We start from the raw sequence: 18,366 nt of genomic DNA, 5'->3' as shown, positions 1-18,366 counted from the left end.
TTATTTGGGGCACACACATGGAGGATTGTCCCATCTTGTAGAATGACCCCTTTAGCATTAATGGTATCCCTCTTTTTCCCCTTATAACTTCTCTAGCTCAGAATGCCCATCTGGGGGACATATAGCTACTCCCTCTTTCTTTTGATTCGTGGTAACAGAGTATGTCTTTCTCCATCTTTTCACTTTTTATCCGTACATATCTTTGTATTTAAAGTGGGTTTCTTGTAACATATAGTTGGGCCTTTTGATCCACTCTGACAACCTTTGCCATTTTATTGGTTTATTATTGTTTAAGTGATGATTGAATACAGTTAGATTCATATCTACGATAATTGTTCCTGTTTTCTACTGGTTGCCCTTGTTCTTCATTACTATTTCTGCCTTCAGGTTTTCTGCCTTTGAGGTTTTACTTGAGCATTTTATATGGTTTTATTTTCGCTCCTTTCTCAGTCTGTCAATTATACTTTTGTTTAAAATGGTTTTTAAGTGGTTGTCTTAGAGTTTGCAATGTGCATTCACAACTAATCCAGATCTGCCTGGGAATAGCTAGATGCTGTTTCCTTTATGGTGCGAGTATGTCTTAGTAACAAAATGTCCCTAGTTCCATCCACCGACTTGTGACTTGTAGGAAGCAGACATAACCACAGAATCCATGCATTCATGTGTATTTATCTGGATACATGGATACATTCACATCGATATGAATACAATGTTGCTACCATTCTGAAAAAACTTATCAGTTCAATTAAGAACAAGAGAAATAAAAGTTTTATCGTAGTTTCACTACTAATTCTCTGATGCTCTTCCTTTCTTTGTGTAGGTCTGAGTTTCTGACCTATATCTTTTTCATTCTCTCTTAAAGAACTTCTTTTTTTCCTTAACATTTCTTATAACATAGTCTACAGGCAACAAATCCTATAAGTTTCTTCAAGTCCCTTTACAGGGTAATTTTGTAGGGAACAGAATTCTGGGTTGGTGGGGTTTATTTTTTGTTTTTCTTCTCAACACTTTTAAATATTTTGGTTTTTTTTAGTATTTTATTTATTTGACAGAGAGAAATCACAACTAGGCAGAGAGGCAGGCAGAAAGAGAGGAGGAAGCAGGCTCCCTGCAGAGCAGAAAGCCCCATGTGGGGCTCAATCCCAGGACCCTGGGATCATGACCTGAGCTGAAGGCAGAGGCTTTAACCCACTGAGTCACCCAGGCACCCCAACACTTTTAAATATTTTACTCCATCTTCTTCTGACTTGCACAGTTTCTGAGGCAAGACTGGAAGTAATTCTTATCGTTGGTCTTCTCTTGGCCAGTGTTTCTTAACCTCTGTCTTTGACTACTTCATTATTTTTGCTTTTCTGAAGTTTGAATACGATATGCCCAGGTGTCATGTTTTTTTTCTTTTTTAGCCAAAAGCCCTAATATCCCAAGTCATGATTATCTTGCTAGTATTTTTTTTTAGCTTTAACTATAAGGAAATACATCACCAGAATTCATTTCCAGCTGCAGAATTTATCCCAAGGAAACAAGGAAGAGATGGATACACACCTGTATAAACAAAGGCTTTTCAAGTGTTGTCATAATGAAAAATTACAAACACAATATCTAGCAATAGGCACATGGTCCATTCATGAATTAAATATCACATGGCCACTAGAAAGAATAGTTGTCTGGGGGGTAATGAGCTACAAAATCATCTGGTCCCACTTTTGTAAAGCAAGCAATCATACAAAACATATGACTGATAAAAATAGGTACAAAGTGACCAGCCATCGTGGTTTTTAGAGCTCGTCTCTGTGTTGTGGGATGCAGGTGAAGCTGGTGATTCACGCTGTTTCTTTCTGAGTGTGGATTGGCTACCAAATCAGAAAACAAATGATTGCTGCAGCACATTAAACTCTGGTGATTATTGATTTTTTTCTTTATAAAGAAAATTCACCAATGATTTAGATACATGGAAATTGGCGTTAGTTTCCACTTTTATTTCTGACTTGGAGTGCGGCTTATTTGGGACCCAGATTTTTAACTCAGTAAGACTGTAATCTAATTATACCTTTCAAAAACCCTTTGGTGTTCCTGAGGGCACTCCCAGGCGGTCTGTCTGCCTTTTCTAGGATCATCTTTTGGCAAAGCTCAAATGCTGAGTCACTGATGTCGTATTCAGTGTGACATTTAGTCCTTCAGGGGGGTCCTTCCCTTTCCTCTGCCTGCCGAGCCATTTTGGTCCTCTGGCTCTCTGTGTTTTCCCTGACTTGACATACCTCCCTCACGACTGCTGGTGATGGATGTCCCCTGACCAAAGGTGCTGGGCGGGGGGGGGCAGATGAAGTTGATTCTTCTAGAACCTTTGCTAGATTCAGCAGCCCCACAGAGGCTTTCCTTTGCCAGGATGCTCAGGAGGGGGAACTGAGGTTTAGAACCCATTTAATTTCTCAGGAAAGTTACTGTTGCTAAGTCTATGTTTCTCCTTCTGTTACATCAGCAGATGGTTACAAAGTCCTTACTAGTATGTGAAACATGTTTCAGATGGTGGTGGACAGACAGGAGATAAGATCCTTGAACTCTCAGTAGCTACTCAACCAAGACTGGAAATTGAGCACTTCACCTAAGAGAGTCAAATGAGAACTCCGAGTGACACTGTGCCTCGTGCCTAGACTGTTCCCAACGAATGTTAATTCATTTGCTGCCCTCCCACCCCCGCCTCTCCTTCATTCTTTGAAGCCGGACCAAGTGTAGCATTGACTAATCTGTGCTTGAAGCTCTCTAGAGAACAGATTTCCCTTTTAACTCTGTTCCTTGGGTGCAGAAACTTCCACATGGTCTGCCTGTCAAGGATACCGGAAGAGGAAACAGACAGCTGCTCACATCCCAGTGCTCTCACTGAGGATAGTGTAATGGGCAGCTGGACGGGCTGAGGGTTGGTGGGATTGGTGCAGAATGCTTGAGGTTTCCATGCATCAGCCTGTTGGTGAAGCACGAGGTTGCTTGCTTGAACTCCTTCAGCATCTGGATCAGCTTTCTTGGGCTGTTCTCCTATTTTCCTCAACGAACCCATCACAGATTCTTCTCTCAACTAAGCATCGCTTGTAAAGTTCTCTCCTACCTAAGGCTCCCGGACAGGAAGGACCTTGAGAGCTCACCTGAGTGGTGCAGACAAGGTCACACACATGGCATGCTAAAAATCGTGGTTAGTGACCGAGTCTGCACCCTTCTCAGAATGTACTTTTATCACACGTCGCTATGGGTGTTTCTATGGAACTGAAACCCTTCTCGGAGGAGGAGGACACATCCCAGATTCAGGTGCCGCATCAGGTCATTGCCCCCTGATCCCACAGAGAGCTGGATGGCAAAGGACAGTTAATACTATGAGATTTGCCGGGGGCATTGACTAAATCCCGGTTTTTCCAAATTTCGAATGAGCTGCCCTCCTTTGAACCCGCCCATCTGTCTTCGCCAACTTCCCCCAAATTGGTGCGTTTCCGCCTCTTTCCCATATGCTTGTGATCGACCAGTCAGTCTTGGGGGGTGAAGAGAGCCAACCAGGAGAAGAGAGGGCGGGCCATTTTCAGGAGTGGTGACACGGGCTACAGAGATGCATGGAAGTAATTTGCACATCACTCCCCCGCACCAGCTTCCCCGACTCTGGATGTGGTTCACGTGTTACCATCCCTGGGGCGAAGCCTGACAGAGGCGCTCCTTCCACAATTACTCACTCTTTGGAGTCAGGGTTGGGAGACACAGGAATGCCCAGGAGAAAAGTCTTTGCCACGGCAGGAATCGTTAAAAATGAGATTAAATAGTGGCGGAGGCTCTTGCTTCCCCGATGTCTACACTCACGCGTTGGCCGGTCGAGTGTTCGCTGTTTTACCTTGGTTGTGCATTTTACCTTCTGCAGGACCAGCTCTCGGCAGACATGTACAGTTTCGTGGCCAAAGAAATCGACTATGCAAACTACTTTCAAACGGTAAGGGTCTTAGAAGGGTAAGAGCACGTCAGGTTCGCTCACAAGAGTCAGGGCATGGACAGGAAGGAACGTGCCATGAAACCTAAAGGCCTTTGGAGCACATCGTGGGAAAGAATATGGGTGTTAGCTCTTCTGTCTGTGATTAAGTCCGGTCTTCTATTCCTCCTTGTATGGATTTCTCTAAAAACCTAAGAATAAAACTGAACCCATCCATGAAGATGATAGCAGCCCCCGTGGTCTGTGGCGGTGGTTCTCAGAAGTGATTTTGTCCCCTACTCCAGTGGCTGCCTGGCCATATCTGCAGGCACTTGTGGCCGTCACCCCCGACCGGAGGTGGGGGTAGGGAGGAGGTACATCTGGGGAGGAGAGGTCAAGAGTGAGGCCAAGCATCCTCCAGTGCATGGGACAGTCCCCCACAGCAAAGAATGACTCAGTCCCAAATGTCACTCGGGCCAAGGTTATGAAAGCTGGATCTGTCATAAACAAGGAAACTGGGGAGAAGAAGATAACCCCGCCCCCAGCTCACAATTGTTTCTCATTTCAATTTTGGCCAAAGACAATGACAAGTAGGTAAATGATGATTAATGTGGCCTGTTTGCCTGTCTCTCATCGATGAAAGCAGATTTAGACCCGAGAGAAACAGGATCTGAGTCATCCATACTCGAATGATCTGGTCCAAATAATTAAGACCCTGGTTCTCTACCAGGGTAAGTGCAAGGCATGTCGAAAACAAAATAAAACCAGTGGTAATTAAAAAACAAAAAAACAAAATGAAGGAAAAAATAGAAATTACAAATCCAGTTAAGTTCATGTGCCTTTAAAGCGGGAGCCAAAAATTCAAACCTTAAATGATTGGGGAAGTGATGGGAGGATAAGGAAGGTAAGGAGGAGAAATCCTGAAAGTTTTTCAATTGTAAGCACCCTGAGCCGGTAGCAGTCCCCGAACACTGTGACCAGGGAGTGGTCCAGACTTTCAGAAGTGTTCCTTCAACCCCCCAAAAAGAACCGATAAGCATTCCTTCCAGCCTGGAAAGTTTATTTTAAAATAATAGCACTTTCTCAAGTATATTCCATGGGGTATATTTACAGAGATAATATTTTAGAATTTCTGGAACTTAATGACATTTTTGACATTCCAAAGCTTTCTTGGACTGCTTTCTTGCCATTTATGTACCATTTTTTTTTTCAATGTTCTGATTTTTTTTTTAATCTAATTCCTAACTAGTGTTAATTTTTACTTGGAGATAATAGTATCTGCTCTCTGTGCCAACCATTTCTTTTTTTTTTATAATTTTTCATTTTTTAATTAACATATAATGTATTATTAGTCCCAGGGGTACAGGTCTGTGAATCGCCAGGTTTACACACTTCACAGCACTCACCATAGCACATACCTTCCCCAATGTCCATAACCCCACCAACCTCTCCTTACCCCCTCCCCCCAGCAACCCTCAGTTTTTGTGAGATTAAGAGTCTCTTATGGTTTGTCTCCCTCCCGATCCCATCTTGTTTCATTTATTCCTTTCCTACCCCCAAATCCCCGACATTGCCTCTCAGCTTCCTCATATCAGGGAGATCATATGTTAATTGTCTTTCTCTGATTGACTTATTTTGCTAAGCTTAATACCCTCTAGTTCCATCCATGTGGTTGCAAATGTGCCAACCATTTCAGTGGAGGGATTCGCTCTGCTTTCCCAGTGCACCCGGTTGTGGGGTGAGGGGAGTCTCAGAACAGAGATGGCAGGACTCTTGCTTACCCAGGTCCATCTGTTCGTGTTAACATTTCAGCAGCTGTGTCATTAGCTGGATGGTTAAAACAGGTAAATTTGAAAGAATTTGGGTTTTGGGGCTACATTACAGAGCCAGAGCCATTGCATATGAGCCCAGGGTCCTTGGGGATTGTGGACCAAGCCACACAGTTTCCAATCAGTCATATATTGAACTCACTTTGCAGAATCCAAGATATGTACAGCCTAGCATTCAGCTCTGTCATTTAGGCAAAAGGATTTTTTTTTTTTTTTAAGATTGATTTATTAGAGAGAGCGAGTTAGAATATGCATGCTCGGGGGAGGGGGACAGGGAGGAGGGAAGAGAGACTCCCAAGCAGAGTCCACGTGGAGCCCAACATGGGGCTCGATCCCAGAGCCCTGAGATTATGAGCTGAGCCGAGACCAAGAGTCAGATGCTTCACTGACAGACTGATTTCTAAATGTGTCCCCATTTATATATTCCTGTTGCCCTCCTCTCGGTTGCCTTTGAGGATGGGGTGCGAGGCAAGGTGGGGTCCCAGTGAAGGCAAGCCATCCGTGTCAAGCACCAGGGCCCCCGGGGTGGTCCCCCTCGTCCTCGGTGACTCTCCTGCCTTCCAAATGTCCCCTTGAGAGGACTCTTTTGCTCCAGAGGCTGAGGAGGAGGCAAGCTCGAGCCCTTATTTGGGGTGGCCTGAGAGAGAGCAGGGTGAGGTAAGGAAGAGGAGACACCTGCACAGAGTGCCCCACGGGGCACAGCAGCCGTGCTCCCCACCCTCCCACAACGGGTAACGCTCGTCCCGTGTCTCCTCAGCTCATCGAAGTGCAGGCCGAGTACCACAGGAAGTCCCTGGCGCTCTTGCAGGCCGTGTTGCCTCAGATAAAAGCACAACAGGGTAAGTGCAGACCTTCCCCGGAACAGGGAGGTGGGTGAGGCCGTTTGCCCACCGGGATAAGTACCCCCCGCCATGCCCCGGATCTCCTCCAGCCCCACCGACGAGCCTCTAGAACTTTCCACACTGGTTCTTTGAGCCAGGACACCCACATACATGCTGCCCCCCCAGGGGTAAGTTGGGGGGCGTGCTTGGAGGTGTGTGGTTGGTGCGTATCCGTATGAAGCCCAGCAGGTCCGGGTAAGCTCACTCTCCAGCCGTCTGCCCGGCCGGGGCTCCTCCCTCCTCCCCAGACCACAAGAACGGAGACTCAGCCGGGCCTCTCTGTCTCCGGGGGTCCAGCACAAGTTCCTTCACTGACTGCTGACGGGCCCCTCTCTTGCGCCCCCGCTCAGAGGCCTGGGTGGAGAAGCCCTCCTTTGGGAAGCCTCTGGAGGAGCACCTCACCATCAGCGGCCGGGAGATCGCCTTCCCCATCGAGGCCTGCGTGACGATGCTGCTTGAGTGTGGGATGCAGGAGGAGGTAGGTCTGGGGACCGCCGCACCCAGCCCCGAGCAGGTGCCCAGCTGCGGGCCACAGAGCCTGTGGGACTCTCCTTCCCTCCCCCGCCGCCGCCAACCCAGACGTGATACGGGACAGCTCCCCGTCCTGCAGCACACACATTGGTCCCGCTCTCTCCCGCGAGCCGGCTCTTGTCGGGGGGAGGAGGATTGTGGGAGGCTAATACCACTGGCCCCCGAGAAACTTCCGGCCACACTCCAGCCATCCTGTCTTCATGTTTAACAGGAGGAGGCCAGACGGCTGCTCCTCCCTCCCTCTCCCCCGCTGTTCTCGTCTCTTCTTCTTCTGCCCCATCCTCCTCCTCTTCCTCCTCTTCTTCTTTGCTTGATGAATTCCCTCATTTTAAAAATAGACCTTTTAACCTTTCTGATCGTGACTCTTCGAGAGATCCTGGAAACAGGATTGATATTGACGTGGGCAAGCCCTTCTTAAGAGCCACACGTAAAGAAGTCTATGGGAAATGGGCAACTCTTGTTTTATTGGTGTGTAAACCATTTCCTGGGAGATGGAGCTCGCGCTTGGTTTCTTCTCTAGGCGATTTTGAAATCTCTGGTCCATCTTCCTTTGATCTGATCAGCCAATCGATATTCACTTAGGGTGCACCGTGCATTTACCGCTGAGCAAAGTATACGAGTGGCTTATGAGCTTGCAGGGGGGATACGTGCCTAGCATCTATCAAACACAACCGATTAATTCAGAACAGCTATAAGTCTTTACGTGAGCCCTGGGTCATGTGTGACAAACCGAGGTCTGCACCAGAGAAGGAAGCCAGTGATCGTCCAAATGCATGTTGGCCGCCGCCTCTGTGCCAGGCGTGTCCACTTGCGGGCTCTTCCCAAGGGATGGGATAAATGTGGGTTTTCTGGACCACGTTTTAAGCACTGGGCCTTCTTGTGTCTGTTACCGGTTACTAGGTAAGGAGATCTTTACAGTCCCTGAACCAGAGCCTTATGGAGGGGGGTGAACTGGGCCTCCCCTCACCCCATCGCTTTTTAAAATTATGGAAAAACTGCAACACATAAAGATGAAATAATGAGCCTCATCACCTAGATTATGGGCCGTCCTGCTTCCCCTCTGCCTCCGTTCCTGCCCCCCAACGCCTGCCTTGGATCACTGGAAGCCAGTCCCAGACACCGTGTCATTTCACCTGTAATACTTCAGTATGTGTCTCTAAAAGATAGGGAATAAATTGTAATTATACATAATATGGAACATAAAAGCATTATATGCAAAACGGAAACATAATGTGTTCATGTCTTCAAATATCTAATCAGCATCAACGGGCTCTTTCTCCCTCTCCCTACACACCCTCCCCTTTTTGTTTTTCTCTACTTTGTACCAGCTTTTCTCCTTGTAGTAACAGAAATGCTCAGGTTGCCCCTAGCCTGGAAAAAAATAGCTTTTTTCTAACCCAACTACAAACTCATACTCCTTCCCCAGCTCTTGGCTCCCTGGTTCCCCTCTCGCCCCTGCCGGCAGCTTGGGATTGCCAGCATCATCACCCCAACCCTGCCCTCAGGGAGCTTTTGGGGTCCTTCCCCCTCCTCTGGGCTCCACTCCCACGTGTGCCTCCATTTCTTCAGTATGCACCCACAGATCTTCCTCGGACACCCCCATACTGCACTCACTAGCTATTGCAAGAAGCCCTTCCCCCTCCTCGTGGTTTTTATCTCTCACTCAGTGAAACGGCCTTCTCGAAAATCGACAGGCTATCCGGCAGCCCTACTCACTTCTCTTTGGCAGTATCCGTCACCAAGTGCCATTGCATTTGCTTTCCTCCACGACAGTGGCGTGGTTCTCTGAGAATCCAGCCCACCGCTTGGGTACCTGCTGTCACTTGCTCTCGGTCACAGCAACCTTAGGCATGCACTCGTCCAAACATATTTATGGAGCTTCCTCCCGGACAAAGAGAGCTCTGGGCATCTACTCAGAATGGAGCTAACCATCTTAGCAGGCCAAACACTCCGTATTCCAGACCAGGAACGTTTTCTTCAGAAGAAACTTGGAGACCCACATGGTGGCCACAAAAGGCCGAAAGCGCAAGGACTGTCCTGCAGAATGCCAGGAGCTGAGGAAGGCGAAACCAATCAGTAGCTCTTGGGTCATGCCTAACTCACCTGTGGCTTGGGGGTTCCCTTCTAACTCTGACCTGCATTTGTCTCGTCAGCACACCCCTTCGGAGCTCACTTTTGTGCAAGGGACAGTGGTTCGCTAGGAAGCCGTGATAGGGATTCAGACGTAATTTTAAGAATGAAACACGGAAAAAAAAAAAAAAAATGAAACATGGAGGGGCGCCTGGGTGGCTCAGTCGTTAAGCGTCTGCCTTCAGCTCAGGTCATGGTCCCAGGGTCCTGGGATGAGCCTGGCATCCGGCTCCCTGCTCCACGGGAAGCCTGCTTCTCCCTCTGCCGTTCCCCCTGCTCGTGTTCCCTCTCTTAGGCTGTGTCTGTCAAATAAATAAATAATTTTTTTTTTTTTAAAGAATGAAACACGGAGGGGCTGATGGAAGCATTGCTCCCTAACAACCCACCCCTAGTTTGCCTGTCCCCTGAGGACATAGACTTGGTCCCTAAAAGTAGAGCCCTGCGTCTCCCGCGACACACACGCACGCACACACACGCTCTCGCTAGACCTTTTCACATCCTGCGTCCTACACCCCGTGTCTGACCAGGTGTTGGCCGACTTCTCCAACATCTCTCCGGAACACACCAGAAGTTGCAGCGCCCAAGGTTCATTCACCCCACCGGTGCTTAGCGAACCAGAACGAGGCGTCACCCCGCCCCAGGACTGGGGACACCGCAGTGGGTGAAGCCCGGTGCCCGCTCAAACGTTGCTTCCGTGGAGAGCGGGCAGCTGCCATACTGGGAGGCGGTGATGGGGAAAGGGGCCGAGGGGATTTTGGAGGGAGGCAGCGGGGAGGCTGCGCCTGAGTGGTTTTGCTCGTGTGCCTTCGCGCTGCAGGGCCGTGCGCTGACCTTCTGTGCTGTTGCAGGGGCTCTTCCGTGTGGCGCCGTCTGCCTCCAAGCTGAAGAAGCTGAAAGCCGCGCTGGACTGCTGTGTGGTGGACGTGCAGGAGTACTCCGCAGACCCCCACGCGATCGCAGGTGGGCGCCTCGGCCCCTTAGCGAGGGGCTCCCCTGTGCTGGAGAAGCTCCTGAGGAAGGGACCAGTGGTCACATGACCCTCGAGCCAGCAGCTTCCCAGCATGCATCAGATATATCCGGAGAGGGCGTGTGGTCACATGACTCTCAAGCCAGCGCATGCGCCAGATGTATCTGGGGAAAGGGGCGTGGTCACGTAACGCTAGGGCCAGCAGCTTCCCAGCATGTGTCAGATATATCCGGGAAGGGCGTATCGTCACATGATCCTCAAGCCAGCGCACGTGTCAGATGTATCCGGGGGAGGGCATGCAGTCACATGACCCTCGAGCCAGCAGCTTCCTAACATGTGTCAGATGTATCCGCAGAAGGGCGCATGGTCATGTGACCCTCGAGCCAGTCATTTCCTGGCAATGCGTCCCTTGTATCCGGGAAGGGTGTGTGGTCACGTGACCCTCGAGCCAGCGGCGTCCCAGCATGCATCAGATATGGCCAGGGAGGGGCGCGTGCTCTCATGAGCCTCGAGCCAGTCAGCCAGAGCACATGTCAGATGTATCCAGGGAAGGGTGCATGGTCACGTGATCCTCGAGCCACCGGCTTCCCAGCTTGCATCAGATGTAATGGGGGGAGGGGTGCAGGGAGGGCGTGTGGTCATGAGACCCTCAAGCCAGCCACTTCCCAGCATGCATCAGATGTATCCAGGGAAGGACGCGTGGTCTCATGACCTTCGAGCCAGCGCGTATGTCAGATGTATCCAGGGAAGGGCGCATAGTCACGTGATCCTCCAGCCAGCAGCTTCCCGGCATGCATACGACATATCGGGGGAGGGCACGCAGTCACGTGACCCTCAAGCCAGCAGCTTCCTAACGTGTCATGCGTTCGCAGAAGGGCGCATGGTTATGCGTCCCGTGTATACCGGGAAGGGTGTGCAGTCACGTGACCCTCGAGCCAGCAGCTTCCCGGCTTGGATCAGACGTATCCAGGGAAGGGCGCGTGGTCATGTGACCCTCAAGCCAGCGGCTTCCCAGCCTGTATCAGCAGTGTCCACCTGAGGCTCAGTTTTAAGCCTGATTGCCGGAGCCCCGTGAGGAGAGATCTTCCCATTGTGCCAAGAGAAAGTGAGGTGATGGTGGGAAATAGGGGGAAACCAACGTGATTGGCAGTCCAGGCCCCACTGCCGTGCCAGAGCCTCCGAGCCATTCACGTGGGAAACCACCGTTCGCGGTGCGGGGCTCAGGGGAGCCCGTCCCGAGATGGACCACCCCCACGGGTGACGCCGGCTGGTAGGACCCGTCTATGCCCCATCAAGTGGCTCAGAGCCATTATTGTGTCCGTGTCCAGGAGCTTTGAAATCTTACCTCCGAGAGTTGCCGGAACCTCTGATGACCTTTGAACTCTATGACGAGTGGATTCAGGCTTCCAAGTGAGTATGCCCGGTCTTGGAGTGTGTGGTTGGGTGGGGTTATTTGGAAGGGTTTATTGAAATGAGGAAAGCATGTGACCTCTGATCTTATGGCTCCGCTTCTTGACATATATGGTGGGGAAATGCTCGTGCTTGTACCCAGAGAAGCAGGTACAAGGATGCCGAAGCCAATGTTATTTTGAATAGGAAAAGCCTGGATGTTATTAAAGCTGTATTGGTTGGGGACCAGGGGCATGAATAAATCAATCATGGCGTCTCTACACTGTGACATACTCAGGAACGCTGGAAAACCCTGGTCGAGCTATTCCTGCTAACACGAAAAGATGGGGAGACTTACTTTTTAGTTAAATAAAACAGGTTATGAGAAGAATAAATGAAACAAGATGGGATTGGGAGGGAGACAAACCATAAATGACTCTTAATCCCACAAAACAAACTGGGGGTTGCTGGGGGGAGGTGGGATTGGGAGAGGGGGAGGGGGCTATGGACATTGGGGAGGGGAGGCGAACCGTAAGAGACTATGGACTCTGAAAAACAACCTGAGGATTTTGAAGGGTCAGGGGTGGGAGGTTGGGGCAACCTGAGGGTTTTGAAGGGTCAGGGGTGGGAGGTTGGGGGAACAGGTGGTGGGTAATAGGGAGGGCACGTTTTGCATGGAGCACTGGGTGTTGTGCAAAAATAATGAATACTGTTACGCTGAAAAAAATAAAATCGGAAAAAAAAAACAAACAGGTTAACAAGGACGCATATAATATTCTGTTTGTTTTTTTTTTTAACACAAACTGAAAACCATGTAATTGCAGGAGTGCCTCTATATATGTATGCATAAGTGCGTAGAAGATTCTGAAAGGCCTCACACAAGCAGATCATCATGATTCCTTCTGGAGAGAAGCTCAGAACAAGGGGAGGGTCACAGGGTCTTGACTCTTACTTGTACTCATTACGAAGATGTTAATCATGGCCCGTTAATAGCTAATATAAAAACTTGACGTCTGGTCTGCAGGCTGCCCTCAGCTGGGTGCCCAAGATGGGACATGATTTCTAGAGCTCTTGTCGCAAATTTTGTCTCAAGGCACAGCCACCTTAGCCTGTCAGTAGGAATGCTCGAGTACACATGTGCTTCTGTGGGCCCTGCAGCTGACCTCCGAGGGTCAGCTCCGAGGGAAGCCAGGCTGTGTGTGGCATTAGAGAAAGGAAGCTAGCTCCCATCATGTGGTGGGCGCTGGTTTTTTTTTCCCCCAAGGCGGAGTAGAGGCTATGCGTTGGAAAAGCCTGGCCATTTACCTGGCATGCTTGCCTCTCCTGGTGGAGCGTGGGTGTGAGCTCCGTGACGATATTGACCATGAGCAATGCCTCTGCCCAGTGTTTATTAGAAGCAGTTCTGAGCTCATTATGTGCTTTTAACTCATTTAATTGTCACAGGAACGAACCCTTCAAAAGTGGGTTATGCTGTGTTCCCTGGCTTATAGGTGAGGAAGACAGGTCCTAGACCAGGAGTGTCACCAGGTTACCCGCCATCTAATAAACGGCGGAATGAGGAGTTGAGTTCAGGGGATCTGGCCTGGAGCCCACGTCCCTACCTATGGCACTTCGCGTCTCTCTAGAGCCCCTCAGTGGTCCTAGGGATGAAAAGAAATGAGAGCATAGCTGCTGATGGAAACCGTCCCTCTTATTTCCAGACCGAATACGTGATCTTGATGCTAGAGGAGCCAGAGAAGGGAGGACAGCCGGGCATCGGGATCTAGCCGAGTCCTGGCAGCATCTGCCCTTTCCCCTCAAACCCCGATTTCAAAGCTTGAGATCAACCAGACCCTCTACTGAGCCCTTCATACAGAGGCTGCTTTGTACTGTCCATGCTGACTCCAGACGGGAGGTCATCCCATGAGCCCATTTTACAGATGAGGAGAGCGAGGTTGTGTAGAGAGTCGGTAGTTGGCACACGATCATGGGCAGGATGGAGTCGGGTCTTTAATGGCTTCCCTGCACCAAACCCTCCTCGTCCAGCCTTTGGTCAAATTGAAGCCACTTCGCGAATATGATCTGTAAACCTCCTCATTTCTAAATGGCTTGTTTGGTTTGCACATCAGAGTCCTAGGAAGAGTGTGTTTTGGAGGATGGTTTCCTCTTCTCAAGGCTGAACTGAGGGAAAAGAGAGATTTTTCTCCCCTTGGCCAGGAACTGTGGACGGACCTGTGGGTACACAGCAAAGACGTGTGTGGGTGCTGGTCACCACCCTGCCTCGGGTGCCCCAGGTTAAGGGGTCACAGCTGAGCCCTTACCCTGCCAGTGTTCTCCTTTTAGTTTTTCTGGAGAAGATTCTTTGCGCAGAAAGGCCTTTCTAACCATGTATGCCTTGTCGATTTTCACGAAAAGCATATATAAAACGTATTCCTATAAGTAATCTCTTTTAATTCCTAGTGGCCTTATTAAAAAATAGATCAAAGTAAAAATGCTTGGAGCAGACCTTTTGTAGAGGGGACAGTCTTTGGTTCATGGAAATCATCCATCTCTGAGTTACATCTTGAAGGTCAGATTTTCTTATGTGTATATCGAGCTCATGTAATGTACTGATTCAAAGGTATTTTTTGAGCACCTGTGATGTGTCAGATGCCAAGGAACTTTAAATACAATTTATTGAATAGACAACAGGCTGCCCCCCAGTGTGAAAGTGGGTTGAGCTCTCTTGACTGGTATGTCGTATCCCGGTTTCTGTGCTGGAATCTTCCTCCTGACAACACCACGGCTCTGCATTCACCTGAGACCTGTGACACGTACCACGGCAGTTTACAGGACAAGACAGGGGCCACAGAGAAAGGGAAATAGGCATCACTCAGCACTTGGCTGATAATGGCTTGCTGGTATGGTCATTCACAACGTTGGCTTCCATTCTCTGGCTGGTTAGTACGATTGCCAGTGAGATCTCATCGATCCCTGCCCAACCAGCGTTTTCCTCTTTATTCCCCAGTATTCAGGAGCAAGACAAGAGGCTTCAGGCTCTGTGGAATGCTTGTGAAAAATTGCCCAAGGCCAATCACAACAACATCCGGTAAGTGGACGGATCCTGGAGACCCCGGGTCACGGTTATTTAAGCCGCACACACACGGTTTCCTGGCCAAAGGTTGTGGTAACTGGCATGCATGGCATTTTATGGGGCGCTGAGCTTGGTTAACACACGTGGTCTCCTTTGAGCCTCAGACGACCCTGCGAGGTTGTTAATTACCATATTGCCAAGGATGGAATGGAAAGCGCTATGTGACTATGGAAGGCTATTGGCTAATTCAGTTGAGTTCTCAGATGTGCAAGAAGCAAAGATAAATGCAAGATGTTTTTAAGATATTGTGGGTCTGTCCTTTTAAAGGTTTTTTTTATTTATTCATTTGATAATGAGCACATGAGTCGGGGGGTGGGTGGGGAGGCTCAAAGGGAGAGGGAGAAGGAGACTCCCCCCGCCCCCTCCCCTGAGCAGGGAGCCCGATGCGGGGCTCGATCCCAGGATCCCGTCAGGCAGATGCCCAACCAACGGAGCCAGCCCGGCTCCCCAATATTGTGGGTTTATTGTAAAGATAAGTGTTCAGGCACAGCTGGGAGAGGCTGAGCAAGCCTGGAGCTGCTTGGCGGAAGTGTCCTTGAGCTCGTCTACAGGGAGAAGGAGCCAGAAGAGTATCCCCACGTGCTCCACCATTCACTGCCTCTGTCCCACACATCTCTCTCTCTCTCTCTCTCTCTCTCTCACTCTCTCACTTTTCTTCCTTCCCCCGCCCCTGGATTTTACTTCCCGCTCCTCTACAGACTTTTCTGCACCTTCACACTCTCTGCTTCCTCCTCCCTTCGGCTTGCCAGCACTGCTCCTGGCCCTGCCGCCTCCCCTCCGTGCTTCCCTACACGCAGACTCCCAGCTTCAGCCCCTGTTGCCATCTGCCTGAGTATTTCTGCTTCCCCGTTCAAAATTCTAACAGCCAACGGTATGGCGGGCCCTTGAGAAATTAAACATAGAATTACCATCCGATCCGGCCACGCCACTTCTGGGTATATATAGAGCCAGGAGATGGGAAAGCAGGGACTTGATACCTGCACTCTCCTGTGCATGACAGAATCATCCGTAATAGCCGAGAGGTGAAAACAGCCCAAACGGCCATCACTGGGCGAGTCAACAAAATATACATATGACGCAGTATTTGGTGGGTGAATCTCGAGGACATGGTGCTAAATGAAAGAAGCCAGACCCAGAAGGACAGATACCGTATGATTCCACGTCCGTGTGGTACCTGGAGTTGGCGCATTCATGGAGACAGAAGGATGGGGGGGCACGGGTTGGGGGAGGGGAGCACGGGACAGGAGGGGAGTGTTCAATGGGTATAGAGAGTCTGTTCTCGAAGCTGAAGAGGATCTGGAGATGGATGGCGGTGATGGTTCTTTATAGTGCGAAAGTCCTTTGTGGTACTGACTTTAATGCTGCCATCCACTTAAGAGTGATTAAAGTAGTAATTTTTATGCGTATTTTGCAATTAAAAAAAATTCCCAAGAGCGATTTAATGTATGGCTTCCTCTTGAGTTCCTTGAGCTGTAATTCACAGCATTGTGTCCTTTTAAATTGCACGATGTGGTGGTCATATGTGTGTGTAGGGTTGCACAACAGTCATCTCTGACTTTAGATCACTTTCATCACCCCGCAAAGGAACCCTGTTCCCGTTAGCAGTCACTCCCCAGCCCGGCCCCTGGCAGGCATGAATCTACCTTCTCCATCTCTGCAAATTTGTCTCTCCTGGATGTTTCACTGGGGCGGACTCCTATAACATGTGGTCTTTTATGTCTGGCTTATTTCACTCAGGATGATGTCCTCAAGGTTCGTCTGTGCGGGAGCATGTGTCCGTATCTTGTTTCTTTCCATGGGTGAATAGTATTCCATTGTATGGCTGGACCATGTTTTATTTATCCATTCCTCCCTTGTGGACATTTTTGGATGGTCTGCACTTTCTGGCCGGCTTGCATTAACACTGCTGTGATGAACATTTGTGTGCAAGTTTGTGTGGGGGCAAATTCCTCCTGGGTAGGTCTCTGGGAGTGGATTTTGGGCTCATGTGCTGAATCCATGTTTAGCTTTTATTTCCATCAGCTCTCAAAGCCCCACGGAGGTTAATCCCGGGGGACACCACCCCTAGCATGTAGAGGTCCCTGCTGATGACCCCTGGATACTTCATTCCTCATGTCTGCACCCAGGGAGGGTAGCAGGTGACTGAGGTTTGAAAAGAAGGAGGGGTTTCGGTCACTAGACATTGAGTCAGAAGGAACGATGGGGAATTTCTCTGGTCAGGGTTCACTGATGCAGATGTTGACATGTAGCAGAATGAGATTGGAGTTTGTTTTTTAAGCATTCTCACAGCTTGGCACATTACACATCTTAGTTGTGATGCAGGATGTATGTGTCTCGTTGTCAGGAAGATGGGCTACGTGAGAGGAATTTCTGCCCTCTGCTGGTGAAACGTCGCTGGGGCTGAGCCCGAGTCAAACCTGGCTCTTCTGTCTTCCTTTCAGATACTTGATCAAATTTTTATCCAAGCTATCAGAGTATCAAGATGTGAACAAGATGACTGCCAGTAACATGGCAATTGTGTTGGGACCCAACCTCCTGTGGCCGCAAGCGGAAGGGTGAGTACACGGGGAGGAGCGTGCGTGGGGTAGCATATGGGCAGGATGGCCAGGGCCCCAGATTAACGGTCAGCCTCTTTTACTTGTCAAGTCCTATTTCTCTCTTGGCCTGCGCATGTTTTAGGTGCAGGAGAAGACCCAGAATTCTGCAGATCTTTCTCACTGATAGAACTTCAGGCCTGCAGCGAGGGTCTTCTCTGACCTAATCTAAGTCCTCAGTGGGCCAGGCAGGTTCCTCTCGGGCCTTCCTGATGGTCTGTGAAGAGCACACATCCCAGTATCTGGATGCCGGGGACGGAGGGCTGTCAGAAGGGAGAACAGAGTTGGAAAGCAGATGAGTCTGGCAGTTGTGAGAATCACACCTCACAATGAAAGCTGCCTGATACGTGGTGATTTTGGTGATTCTGTGTATATTACTCATTTACGTATCTCCTTAAGGAGGACTTCTCTGGCTACCCCCTTTCTGTAGAAGAAAGATGAAGTGTCCTTCTGAAGACAAAGCCTATTCTCAGCCTTAGGTCGGCAGGCTTCCAGTCAGGGGCCATTCCTGGGCTGTGGGGCCAGGCGTGCCTCTCCACCGCCTCTGCTGGTAACATGCTCCTGCCCCGTCTCTGCTCTGTGCTTGCAGGAACATCACGGAGATGATGACGACAGTTTCACTGCAGATTGTTGGGATCATCGAGCCCATCATCCAGCATGCAGACTGGTTCTTCCCTGGGGGTACGTGGCAGCATCGAGATCGGGGGGTCGGGGAGCCGGGGGAAGAATAAGAGTAGTACTGGGAGTTCAGAACTTTGCAATCAAAGGCGTTTGTAATTAATCTTCCTGCACACCTGCATGAGTCATGGTGGCTTCTTACCGTCTAATCCCTGGCAGAGCGACATTCTGGCCACAGGATGGACACTGCTTGCACTAACCACGTCTGTGGATTTTACTGGTCTGAGATCCACACCGTGGTGTGTTCAAATCTACAGATCGTGAAATGCTGGAGCAGAAAGGAAAGAGAGCTCGCCCGCTCTTGTAGACGCCACATAAACC

General features: G+C 49.6%; 1 protein-coding gene across 4 annotated transcripts in view; it reads left to right on the top strand.

The window, feature by feature from the left end:
• Positions 1–18,366, top strand: part of ARHGAP44 (Rho GTPase activating protein 44) — a 166,655-nt gene that overhangs the window by 122,815 nt on the left and 25,474 nt on the right. For all 4 annotated transcript variants that reach the window (XM_045984174.1, XM_045984173.1, XM_045984176.1 and 1 more), the window contains exons 8-15: positions 3,890–3,958; positions 6,521–6,602; positions 6,995–7,122; positions 10,154–10,265; positions 11,601–11,682; positions 14,648–14,728; positions 17,215–17,328; positions 17,957–18,048. In XM_045984174.1, the coding sequence (XP_045840130.1) occupies positions 3,890–3,958; positions 6,521–6,602; positions 6,995–7,122; positions 10,154–10,265; positions 11,601–11,682; positions 14,648–14,728; positions 17,215–17,328; positions 17,957–18,048 (760 nt within the window). The remainder of the gene's footprint in view (positions 1–3,889; positions 3,959–6,520; positions 6,603–6,994; positions 7,123–10,153; positions 10,266–11,600; positions 11,683–14,647; positions 14,729–17,214; positions 17,329–17,956; positions 18,049–18,366) is intronic.

This window comes from Meles meles, chromosome 18 (genome assembly GCF_922984935.1).
Source record: "Meles meles chromosome 18, mMelMel3.1 paternal haplotype, whole genome shotgun sequence".
In the NCBI taxonomy this organism is placed as follows: domain Eukaryota; kingdom Metazoa; phylum Chordata; class Mammalia; order Carnivora; family Mustelidae; genus Meles; species Meles meles.
The sequence above is the reverse complement of the archived record's forward strand: the minus strand, read 5'-3'. Positions and strand labels throughout refer to the sequence as shown.